At 45.8% G+C, this 12,895-nt stretch overlaps 1 protein-coding gene across 3 annotated transcripts in view; it reads left to right on the top strand.

Annotated features, from left to right (window-relative positions):
- Positions 1–271: 271 nt before the first annotated feature.
- KLHDC3 (kelch domain containing 3) overlaps positions 272–12,895 on the top strand; it is a 35,276-nt gene continuing 22,652 nt past the window's right edge. The window contains exons 1-3 of one of the 3 annotated variants that reach the window (XM_067533021.1): positions 272–401; positions 1,027–1,150; positions 12,349–12,596. In XM_067533021.1, the coding sequence (XP_067389122.1) occupies positions 12,443–12,596 (154 nt within the window). In that variant the 5' untranslated portion in view covers positions 272–401; positions 1,027–1,150; positions 12,349–12,442. Of the gene's footprint in view, positions 402–1,026; positions 1,176–3,816; positions 3,945–12,348; positions 12,597–12,895 lie in introns of those variants that run through there. The other 2 variants (XM_067533022.1, XM_067533023.1) reach the window with 2 other exon arrangements.

Here is a 12,895-nt window from a genome sequence, read left to right as displayed (position 1 = left end):
ACACCTGGGTGAGGTTGAGGAGAGAAAGGGGGCAATGGGGATGTGGTACACTGGTTGGGAGAACAGTGGGGGGTAGATGCAGGGGCGGGGTCACGGGTGGGGGGGGGGGTGAGAGGAGCAGTTGGGGGGGGCCTGCTTTGAGCCGGGTGGGGGAGCGCGGGGAGGGCCCTGCACCGAGCTCTCTCTCTCTCTCGCGCGCAGGGCGGGCTGCTCTCGGGACTACAAGTCCCAGGCTGCCCTGGGGGCGCTCTTTGCGCACGCGCACTAGGCTGGAGCCGAGCCGCTCTCCTTCGGGCGGTGCTGCGGGTTCTCGTGGCAGGTGGCGGCTTGGCCGTTAGAGCGGAGCCGCGCGGACCGGCGCAGCCCCGCCCCCGCCCCTCGCGGGCCGCCCTGCCCGACAGGTATCGCGGGGGGCTGGGACCCGCCGGCGGCGGAGCGGGAGGGGGGAGCCTCGGCCCTGCTGCGGGGGAGCCGGGGGTGGAGAGCCGGGGCCCTGCTGCGGGGTGTGAGCCGGGGCAGCCGGTCGCTGGGCTCTCGTTGGTGGCAGCAAGCGCTGGGGTGCCTGGCAGCGGCAGCGGGGCGTGGCGTGGCTGGTGGGGGCAGTAGTGGCAGCGGGGTGTGGCGGGGGCTGGAGATGTCCGGTGGGAGCGGTAGGAGCTGGTCTCCCACATGGTGTCTCCCCTTGAAGGGACCCATGAAGGCCTGGGTTGGAAAAGGAAACACAAGTCTATCTATGGTAATGGTGCCCATAGGGTGTGACTCCTTCAAAGCCCCTAAGCGACTGGGTTGACTTTCAGGGGCTTGTGCTCCTGGGTCACTCGGGCATTTCTGAACATTGCATCCCCAGTTACTAGAACAGCTAAACCTCTGCCTCTGGTTTGTGTGTGTTACTTGTTTGATGACCCCTCTGTAGGGTAAAAGTGTGGCCTGGGGATTTGTTTCTTGAAAAAGAATCCAGTTTGACTTCCATGGCTGGCTTCACTGAATGTCCAGACCCTCTGACTTCATCTCTCCTGTTGGTTTCAGAGGGAGAATGGTCCCACTTCCGAAATCCATGGCTGCGATGGTGAGACTGGTGTTTCTGATGGAGACCTTCAAAATGCCTGTAACCCATGGAGATCGGCCTTTCATTTCAATTTCTATCACCAAGGTTTGTTGATCTTCTCTTCACCTCGGTCAGTATTTATCTCCTGGATCACCAATTCTTGATATTTGTCTCAGTGGAGGTCAATATGTCCTCTCTTTGTCCCCTGTTCTCAAATGAGAAATGCATGTACCATGGTAAATGGATTGAAAGGTTGTCTGGTTGGCACTTGAAGCTCTTTTGTATGTTCTTGTAACAAAACTTGGTGGATCCCAGTAGGTATCCCTGGACCTCTTGTAATAACAGGACCTGTGGGGAGGGGTGGTTATCTTCCTCTTCCCTAATGGAAAACATACACTGCTGCCACATCGGGACATATGCTTCCTCTTTACAGCTTCTGGTGGTGCTTTATTTGAAAGAGCAGAGCCAAGAAATGACGAGTTTAACTTGCATTTCTGTTTTTAGAACCATAGGATTAGATGGGACCGCAAGGGTCATCTAGTCTAACCCCCTGCCAAGATGCAGGATTTGGTGTGTCTAAACCATCCAAGACAGATGGCTATCCAGCCTCCTTTGGAAAACCTCCCATGAAGGAGCTTCCACGACCTCCTTAGGCAGTCTGTTCCATTGTCCTACTGTTCTTACAGTTCGGAAGTTTTTCCTGAGATTTAATCTAAATCTGCACTGCTGTAGTTTGAGCCCATTGTCCCTTGTCTTGCCCTCTGTGGCAAGAGAAAACAGCATTTTTTCTATCTTTTTATGGCGGCCTTTCAAGTGTTTGAAGACCACTATCATATCCCCTTTTATCTCCTCTTTTTCAAACTAAACATTTTTCTTAATCTTTGATGGCTCCCAGATTCAGATGCATCCAGAAAGGTCCTCAGTCTGTTCTTACACAGACATTTCATAGGCCAGATAGCATATGTCGTAGGCTCCTATCAGGCTTGTTGTTGTTGGCAATATGGATTGAAATCAAGAAACAGATGTGGACTGAATCTCAGGAAAAACGTCTGGAGAGTGAGATGTATCTGACTGGAGAATAGCCTCCTAAGGAAAGTGGAGGTAACCCCATCACTTAAAACTAGGACCAAGTATGTACTTCTGTAGGGTCCATTCTTGCAGTGGCTCTATGGGGTGGGCTGACGTAGGGCTTATAAGGAAAACCCCATTAACACCGGATTCTAACTTTCTCAGAATAGCTTTCTAGGCTTGTGTGGCAAATGAATTAATTACCATGTCAAGAACTTTTGGTGCTCTGCGGGGGTTTTGCTTCATGGCAAGGCCCAGCCAATGCTGAAAGATTTACTTTCCACTCTAAAAGCATATAGTTGCTGCTATCTTGCAGTGTGACCCCACCCTGAGCTTTGGCCTCTGCCAGGCTACTGATAGAAATATCTCTGCAAAGGCTCTGTGGTAGCTGATGATTTCAGGTCTCTTTCCAGGTGATAGTCCAGCATTTGCACTAATAACATCCTAGTATAATTAATTTCTGTTTATAGGAACAACCGGTGATGACAGTTGAATTGCATTCCCCCTTCCTCTAATTCCTATATTTTCTAGCTCCTGAAACTCCTCCCCTGCTCCCCTTCCAGAAATATTCAGCATCCCAATAAAATTAATATGAATGGTTAAATAAACACAACCATAATGTGATGCATATGTATCAATGGCTTGGGGGAAAGGAGGAAGGAAAATGGTGGTGATAAAATAGAATAATGTACGGTCAGTGTACAATACACTGCTGCATGTTGTTGGGTATGAGTACATACCTCATTACCATCAGACGCTAATTGAAACATTTTAGTGTCAGTGACCTGAAACATCAAATGAATAAAATCTCTCCCCTCCAACCTCCCCCTGCCAACCTCCCCCCCCCCCCCACCTCGATTCCGATAAATCCTGAGGGATTAAGCAAGCTCCCCTGCTCCACACCTCACTGTTACCCAGATGTCTTCACTGGGGTTCTGCAGTTAACCTTGCCTGTTGGCACTGCTTGCAGGCTGAATAGGGAAGCCCCTGCCCCCGCAGCGAGACCTGGCTATCCTGTTTCTCTATATGTTGCTAAGCACTAGTTTTGCAGGGGGAGGGGAGGGAAGTGAGTGAGTTCTAATCAGGGATTTAGTGAGGTTTTGGGAGGTGAATGGGGCGCAGTGAGGTTGAACAGGTGTTTGGCAAACCCTCACTTCCAGTCACTCTGGTTAGACGTCCTTGGTTTGAGAGAGGCAGTTTTTAATCCTGAGCACTTCAGCTGCTTTGTGTGGCTGCATGATTTCTGTTTATAGCAGGTTTCTGTGGGCATCCTGGGCATCTCATGTATGTCACAGCTGTCCTCAGAAATTCCCTGAGAGCTCTGATTATACAGCAAATGAGACTTCATGGGGTGTCCTGGAAATCTGGGGAAGGGACTTATGTCCTCTATGTGGTCACCTCTTCTGGTGACTGTTGGTGTTCCTGGAATAGGGAAGGAATTACACAGGGAAGTTTGTAATGGGATGGATGGGAGAGCTGGGGTGTAGCCTGGGTTGTGCAGGAGATTCTGTATCTACTCAGGAGGCTGGGGAGATGTGTGTATGTCTGCAATCATTATGCAGTAGATGCTGGTGTTGCTGTAACTTTAGTGCTGATCCTGAAAGCACTTGATAGCACTCCACCCCACTCCAGGGGGAAGGTCAGTACTATTCTGTTTTACAGAAGGGGAAATGGATGCTGAGAAGAAGGGATGTGCCCAAGGACTCTCAGGGAATCACTGTCAGAGCTGTGATTGGAACTCAGGATATTCAGGCTCCCAGTGCTTTGTCCAGATCACAAGATGATACTGTCTCGAGATTCTTAGATGACCTGCCCACAGGGGTGTTGTGAGGTATGTGTGAACGGTACTGGCTGATAACATCTTTCTTTCAAGTTGAAATGAATCAGACTAAAATACTTGGCTTTAAACCTCCTGCTGTCCTTTCTCTAGCCCAGCTTATATGGTGACATTTGCTGCAGCAAAATTGTTAGGCATATATTGTGTCTTACACAGAATAAGGAAATACTCTGTCCTGAAGAGCTGACAATCTAGATGAAGTGTGACACGATATGATACGATACAGGGAGAAAGGGTTTCAGGTAGGAGAGAGGGAGGTTTGAATAAAATGGCTGCTGCGGGTGCTTGTTTTCCCAGGGTGCACCTCGTTTTCTTTTTGAGGTCTACTTACATAGATGTTAGTTTGGTGTGAGAGAGTGGCTCTGCTGCAGAGACTGTGGGGAAGAACTGGGTTTTTGAGGAGAGGGAGTTTGTATGATGTGGAAAGAGGGAATATATTCTAGGCATAAGGAGATCGTGGAAGAAAGTGCAGAGGCATTTATGGGACAAAGCTAAGAAAGAGGCATGATGGAAATTGAAATTAGCTGGCACAGAAGCTGAACAGAATAATGGCAGGAGATGGGAAATGAGGTATGAGCAGGGGCAGTGCTGATACATGCATGAAGGGACACGTGGGTGAGGTTCTGCTCTTTGAGGTAATGAGCTGCAAGAGGTACCTGGTGCCTTGAACAATCCTCATGTCTTGTATCTGTGTTAGCAAATTTAGTGGCTGTTTGGTAGTACCACTGTAGCCCAATCTAGTGTAATTGGATTTGTGCTGAAAAAGCCAGTAAATACACTTATGTAGACACAGCCCCTGTATTTCCTGTTGCCTTGGAATAAATAGCCAAAGCAGTGATTAAATGTCAGGAGTGAGAGTGTAGAAACTGGATTGCTCTGTGGCTGGATCTAACAGTAGGTTGGGTGTGCCTGAAATAGAACAGTCTATATGGACTGCTTCAAGCTGGCTGGGGTTATTTTAAGTGCTACTAAACCTTGTGGCTGGCACATCTCCGGATACAGAGCCCTGAGGACTAAGGCAGTAGTACGGTAGGGACTTTCTCTCCTTCATGCACTTTAATAGAGACAGCAGGTGCAGGTTGCCCTGCTGCTTGGGGAGTCAACCTTCCTCCTTACCAGGGGCTGAGATAGCAAGGGAGGGCTTAGGAAATCCAGACTGCTTCTTGCTGGGTCTTTCTATCTGGTTTTGGGATTAAGGGGCAGGGAGCTGGATCTGTGCAATCAGACAATTCTGAGCACTTGCTAGAAATGGCTTTAGCTTCTGTTTCCTTGGGGTGTGGGTTGGTAATTCAGCCCAATTGCATGCTCTCATTCCAGAATGGAATGGGTTTCACTCTGTCCAGGGTTACGTATTGGTCCCAATTTTAGACCACCTCTTATGTTTGTCAGTGAAACGTTTGGCGTGAAAATTCTCATGCTTAATTTTAGGCCGGAGAATACGTTTAGGAAGTGTGAAGTAAATTAGCCAAGAAATGAGTTGTAGGGCAATGAAAACATTAAATTTCTGACTTTTGTAAAAATTGTAGCTATTTTTGTTCACGTCTAATAACACCAGTTTTACAGAATCAAACTTGAGAACTGGTGCATGGGCTAATTGTGACCAATTTGGTCAAGTAGCTATTGCAGTTTCAGAACATACTTTTCTGATGTAATTTAAAGATCCACATGGTGTATTTGTAGCCCTCTGATAGAACACACAACTTGGCTAGGCTGTCACAACTTGATTGAAGACAGGTTCACTGATTTATGCATGTGCTTTAGACAGCTTTGTAGTCAGGGATGGTAGAAATAGCCATCCACATTCTGTATTCTAAGGATTGGAGATTCTTGTTTATACAGAATGTAACTTTCCTTAAAAGCTTCTGGTCACAAGTTACTGTCTGGATGTTACTAGCGCTCAGGAATGAGTTGCCCCATTCCTCTCAATGCTGTAACAGAATGCTGAAGATCTAAAGATCATCATTTGTCACTTCTCTGCTGATTGTCATCATAGGAACTTCCATTATGGTTGAATGTTATGCCCACTTGCCACACTGGAAGAGATTATGGGGAGGCTCTTTGCACACTGTCATTGGGCTGCCCCTTGCTACTCTTGCACCAAATAATTAACACTTGCATCATTCAGCAATTAATGTAAAACCTATGTTGTCTGTGTGTCAGCTCCAAAAAGCTCATGTGGGGCAGAAGAAGGATTTTATGCATTTTCATTAAATACCAGTGGTTCATTCTTACTAATCTTTTATTTACACTTTTGAATTAATCTCCTTGTGCCTTACCAAGAACTGGGAACATGGCCAAGGAAAGCTTAACAGTTACATAGAACATTTTAATTGCCATGCTATAGCAGACCATTGTCACCCTGTGGTGGGACTCCCAACTGTGGTCAGTAGTAGATGCTTCAGAGGAAGAGGAAAGGATTGCTGCAGTAGCAGCTACAGAATAACCTGCTTATAGGGAAATTTCTTAACTCCTGGCAGGTAGTGATTGGTTTAAGCCCTGATGCTCCAGGGCCGGTGTCCTTTCCAAACTTTACCCTTGTTTAATCCTTAGTTTTGTAACTCGGGATAGTCTCATTATCAAGACAAAAGTCAATCCATTTTTGAATCCTACTAAACTTTTGACCTCAGTGATAGCTTGCAGAGCTCACTGTCAGGAGCTTAACTTGCACTGTGTGGGAAAAGTATTTCCTTTGATCCGTTTTGAATTTGCTACCTGTCAACTTCACAAACTCTTCACTTGTATCAGAATGGAAGAATAGGGTGAATAGAAGAACCTGATCTAGACAATTAGTGATATAGATAAGGTAGATCTTTTATGGACCCTCTTATTTGTCTAATCTCTAAAGTAAATAGTTGTCAATATGTCCACATGGCAGCAATTTCATACCCCTAATTGTTTTGCTGCTCATCACTAATGATAAATCCCTGTGGACATCTGTATACAATTCCGTACATTTGGGAAAAATTATGGGCAGGTGTTTTCCATATAGTCTCCTTAGCCAAATATTGCCATAAAGAAACCAAGCATTTATCGTAATGTCATCCAGTCACTGTTTTTCCCTCCCAGAGATAGTGAAATTATGGAGTGGATGGTGTCCGGTGTGTCTAAGCAATTCAAATGACCAAAAAGTGATTCACCCCTAACAAAATATGAAAGAGAAGAGTTAATCAGAGTTAGAAATTGTGATATCTTAATGTGTCCTGAAAAATTCTTAAAGCTTAAAAAAAAAAGTCTCAGACATATAGCTTCATTAGTATTAAGACTGCACACTTATTTCCTCGTGAAATATCTTGCCTGGAACAGTGGAACGTGCCTGGCTTAGAAAGTCTCTGGAAAGGTGGTATAAATATTATTCCTAGTTAAAATATTTACTCGTAGCTTAGACTAGAAACTAAAACTCAGAAATGGAACTTTACCTTGATCCTTCTTTGTTGTAACGCATGAAGTAACACATGCCTGTGATGTTTGCCGCTTCATGTGCAAACCTATGAGAGGTCAAATGCATGCTCCTAACCTTTGCGTTTGTTTCTAATGTAGAGACTATATGGGAAGGAAAACCAGCCAGATAAGATGGTGAGGGAGATTTGGTTGGGAGACAGCACACCAGAAGTAGATTTTAAGGGGGCATATAAGGTGAAAGAGGGTACTTGGTGGACAAAATATAGAAGAAGGTGGGGAAGCAGAGAGTAGGTGGAGGAGATGGGATTGTTAGAAGTGTGGGGCTCCGGGGAGGCGTAGGCAATGAGAGGAAGGGATGAGATTGTCCTCCGCTTCTAGGTTGAGCACAAGCAGTTTGACTACAATGTGGCAAAAGACAGGAAGCCACTGCAGGGATCAAGAGGGGAGTGATGGAGACAATGGTGGAAAAGGAAGATGGGTTTAGCAACAGCTCTTTGGAGGACCTGGAGGTGAAGGCAAGAGTGGAGATGACCAAGGCGAGAACCGGGTTTTTTTTATTGAACTTTTATGAATGTTGATGCAAATTAATCGTGTATATTGATTACAGGATAATTGTTTAATCTTTTATGTGGTGAGCTTGAAAAGATCTTGTATTTAATAGAAATGGACATGTAAAGAGGTCAGAGGCTTGAAAATGAATGAATTCTTAACCATAATATGTGCCCTTGATTCTGTTTGTAAAGAGTTAAAGTACAGATAATACATGATTCATTGTCATTCAGAATGTAAATAGTATATTATTTATGAATAGTTTTTTTATTTTTGTTGCAAACTTATACCAACGCTTTCAAATATGGGTGCCTAAAGTTAATCACCTAATTCAAATAGCCTGACTTCTTTTCAAAGGTAATGAGTACCCAGCTCTTACTGACTTTGCTTTGATGTAGGTCTCTACTTCTTAGGGACGTGTTTGAAAACTTTGGCCTGCGTGATTTGTAACTTGCATCAGGATGAGTTAGGGCTTCAGGTAAGTATATTGTGAGTGGGATTTTCAAAAGCAGTTAGTAGTGGCCTAATTTTTCTTCCTGATCAGATCTGTCAGGGACAGAATCCTCCCAAACACCACCCGCTACATAAACTTTTTTTAAAATTCATGTATCAGAAAATACAACTGCATTTGCTGGAACCATTGACCCTTTACAGGACTGAAAATCTTCCTCTGCTGAAAGCAGCTGCATCCGCAATAGAATTAACTTTTAAAACGCCATAAATTTCATTGTGCAAAACAGTTCAAAGTGCAACTGTGTGTTGAATGATTAACAAACTTGGCAAAATATACAACAGCAAATCTTGATATGGCCTAATACTGATAAAGAATTAAATGCTGTAGACTGGTGCTTAATGCTTAATATGGCTTTAAGAATTCATTACCAACTAGCTGTGCTTAACAAAACAATAAGCTTTAGGGCCGTGGGTGTATGGAGAACATATTGGGCTGTCAAATCCATCCTCTTTCAGCCTTTTGTACAGTGTGCCAGGCAGGCTGAGGAGAGTTCAGTAGCTTCACTTGCAGCCTAATATGGCCTTTGGAAGGGCATACTTTTCATATATCCATTGACTGCAGTACATGTACTGTGTCTAGGTTATCTATCTCTCTTGAATTACCTTACTTTTTAAAGGAGGAAAAAATGGAGAAATGTATGAGGCGGAACCTCTTTGTGCAAAAGCACATCTAAATGTACGTCCACTTTGCAAAAAAAAAAAAAAAAAAAAAAAAAAAAAAAAAAACCCTCCTTGACAACAAGTCTCAGAGCCTGGGTTGACTGGCTTGGGCTTGCGCAGCACAGCTGGAAGTAGCAGTGTAGATGTTCAGGCTTATTCTGGAGCCCGGGCTCTGAGACTCTCACTGACTCCAGCCCCAGTGAGAATGTCTTTGCTGCTATTTGTAGCCCCGTTGTGTGAGTCCGAATCTGTTGACCACTGTTCTGAGTCCACTGCCATGGGGTGGGTGGGTGATAAATGTATCTGTACTGCTATAATTAAAGTAACAGGTGCTACTCTTCCTTTTTAACTTAACTGTGGTTGTGTGTTTGCACTATGTGTTCTTTGTGTTAACTATGTGTTCTTTGAAGCGTGCTGTGCTCACAGCTGTTTTCTTAGGATTTTGGGTTGTGTGAAAGCATGCACTGCGCTCTCCCATGAAATTATCACCAGATTATTGAAACCAAAGACAGTTGGGCCTGGGGCTCTCCTTTCCACAGGACAGCATGTCTCTACATTAGTGCAAATGCAGATTTTACGCTTTTAATACTTCTCAATGAGGAAGAGTCACATTGTTGACAAGCTACCAACTAAGTGAGAAGTTTGAAAGGGCCGCGTTGGTGGTGGGTTAGTGGGGGGAGCTTCAGTGTTTTTAAAGCAGAAAGCATGTTTCCTATCCCCATGCACTTGGCTTACTTAGATGGCTCCATGGAGTGTGTTCAGCCTGTCCAACCTCAGCTGAACTTGGATTTTTGTGTTGAGCATGGAAAGCTTCAAGCCACAAGGAAAAGGTTCTGAAGGTGTCAAGAGTACCACAAGAGAGGAGGTTTGAATGTTTGCTGCTAATAAGTGGCATGCAAGGACAGAGCCAATCAGGCCATAATAGCCAATGGAAGAACTGAGACTTATCTTTTCCCACGTCTCTTCTGTTTGGATGAGAGAGGTGCAAGAGCCTTCTCCCAGCAGTGGGGAGACCTGAGGCTCTCTCCCTTCAGCCAGGCACAAGGTGGTTATGGGCATATGGCCTGTGGCAACTGACCTATTAAATCCTTGGCTTCTCATAAGGTCAATCCAATTGTGATGTGATTATCAGTTCCCTAGGAAGTGGACTCAGCCACTCACAGCCCTGTGACTGTCAGTAACTAGTACTGTTGAACAGCTAGACTTGAAATCACCAAACTAGTCTAAAGGTGACCTTGGTAGTCACCATGGCAGCTCCTTGGGGGATGTTCTGTAGCTTTTGGGGGAGCTTATGCAACAGGAGTTGGCTGATGAGAAGAAAAACTGTTGATGTAGCTGAAGTTTGGATTTGTTCCAGAAATGGTTTGGAATGCTGCCTACTGCTTGGGGAGTGGGGGGCAGGTGGAGAAGTGGTTCTCAGACATCCCTTCTGGTGGGGAAATACTCTGGAGTCAATTCTGTTGGCTCATTAACTTCCTGGAGATCCAAGTTACCAGTGATAAAGTTGGGAGAAGAAAAATGGCTCAACAGTCTCTAACTACTATTGGTGCTGATTGATGATTGGTTATTGCTCTGCTTAGTTTGCCTGTGGAATGTTCCTGTGCCTTTGTGTAGCAACTGACTAGTCGCTTCCACTGTGCTCAATGTTCTGGAGCCGTTTCCAGTATTACTCACTGCTCAAACTTTCTGAAAACATCTTGTGGCTGAAACTTCCTAAGCTTCTCAAACCTTCTCTTCTCTAACCTCGCGTCACCCCCAGGCAGAGTCCCTTCAGCCAATCTTATGTTAAAACAGGATGGGGTTGAAGTAGGGCTTCCAGTCACTCTTGCACAGGGCTACAAAAATGGCTGAAGTTGAAAACCTAGCCTGATTCAATCCTTGCATTGCCACGTGCCACCTGTAACTTAAAAAGGTTAAACAGCTTCCCCAAAGCCTCCATTCTCCAGCTGTGAAACAGGGAAAGTTCCACTTCCTTATTTCACAGGGGTGTGTGTTAGTGCGACACTCGCCTGCGGTGGTGGTGGGGACCGTATAAATGCCTGGATTCAGAGCTGGTGCGTTTGCTTCATTTGAAGAGGGGAAAAAATAAAGTGAATGGAAAAATTGCTTTTGAGTGTGCTCTTTGTGGGTTCGCCAAACACTTTTGACGTATGCTGTCGGAATGCACAGCATGCTCTGGCTTGCCATAGGAGGGCCAGGGCCTGCTGCTTCTAACTTATTGTAGTTCTCTTAGCAATGGGTAGCAGGCAGGTCAGACATGGAAGGAAATGCTATCTGTAATCCCCTCTTTCTCCTCGTCTTCCTCCCCCGCTCCCATCATAGCCTTTGGGCTGAATGTGAGGGTGAAAACATGAGTTAATCAAGAGGTACCATCAGAAGTTCCAAATGTTCAGAGGTGGGAGCCTAGGCCTCCCATGAGGCCTCGTTTGCTCTTTGAGTGTCTCCTGCTGCACTGTGACCAGGAGAAGGTAGGGCCTGCCGATCTGGCAAATACATAGCTTAGCCTCTTTGGCTCACAAATTGTTTTATGAAACCATACACGCTGCATCATAACTGGTGGAGTTAATGGGTTTGCTGTTAATGGCTTAGGTTTTTTTACATTATTTGCCTCTTGGTGACCTTGTTTTAATTGCAGTTGAATTGTACGTACTGTGCTACTCGCTCTGTGTGGTGCTGGTAATGGGGAAGAAGGTGCTGTAGTGACGGATGAAGTCTCTTCTGGTCAGGCTTCAAGATACGCTGAGTAAGAGGAGGAAGTTGAGGAAATAAACTTTGCCACCAGCATGCACTGTTACATCCTTGGGCAATATCCTCTTTAGAGAAACCATCCAGCACATGTTGTGGATTGGGCCCATTACTTGTGGGAGACCTCTCATAGGCTGGTGTCCTGGTTTTGGACTAGGACCACAGAGGAAAGGTTCTGCTCCCCTGAGCAATCTAGATCCCTGGAGTCACTGAGCCTGACATGTTGAACCTTCCTGCTTTTGCCCCATTTTGTAGTGGCTCCCCCATCCCGGGTTCTTTTCTCCAGAAAGCAGCTGGCCTGCAGGCTCCCTTTAAGATTCTCTCCTAGTAGATACAGGGGATGTAGTTGCAAATACCCCCATCCCAAGCAAGGAGGGGAAGACCCTCTGTATACATGCTCTAAACCGATATTTAAAATCTCCAGTGGGGGAAGCTGCTGGGTTGAGAGCAGCTTTTCCTTCATAGCTGGCATACAGGGAACATGGGGAGAATTGGGGTGTATCTTCTGAGCATTGCATTCTGTCTCTTGCAGAATTAAGTGGCTTCAGCCCAGCATGGTGGCAGCCCTATGGGTCTGAGGCTGTAGTGCCCTCTGACTTTGAAGGATAGCACATTCACAGAAGGGAATGTTACGGTGGACCGTGCACTTGGAAGGTGGGCCTCGGAGAGTGAACCACGCTGCTGTGGCTGTTGGCCATAAAGTGTATTCCTTTGGCGGGTATTGTTCTGGCGAAGACTATGAGACTCTGCGACAGATTGATGTCCACGTATTTAATGCAGGTAAGAGTGCTACATCCTTGCGGCTGCCATGGGCTGGCAGAGGCTGGAACTCCCATGCCTTAGCTGTCAGGTCACACTGTCAAACTCTCACTTCTCTTGAAGGTGGCTATAGTGTGCAGGCCAAATGTGAGACACGTGCACCACTGCTGCTCAACATGGAGACCCCATGCTACGGCCAGAAGGCTGCCTGGGGTAGTTTTCAGATCACTGATCCTTGTGAATTGCAGTCTCTTCCCCTCTAGGACACATCTGCAGGTGCAGGGCTTCATCTCCACTTTCAGGGGTGGCACAGGGTGGTG

This window comes from Emydura macquarii, unplaced genomic scaffold (genome assembly GCF_026122565.2).
Source record: "Emydura macquarii macquarii isolate MOO-44397 ecotype Brisbane River unplaced genomic scaffold, CSIRO-AGI_Emac_v2 contig_3305, whole genome shotgun sequence".
NCBI classification, from domain to species: Eukaryota; Metazoa; Chordata; order Testudines; family Chelidae; genus Emydura; species Emydura macquarii.
This window is presented reverse-complemented; position numbering and strand designations above follow the sequence as displayed.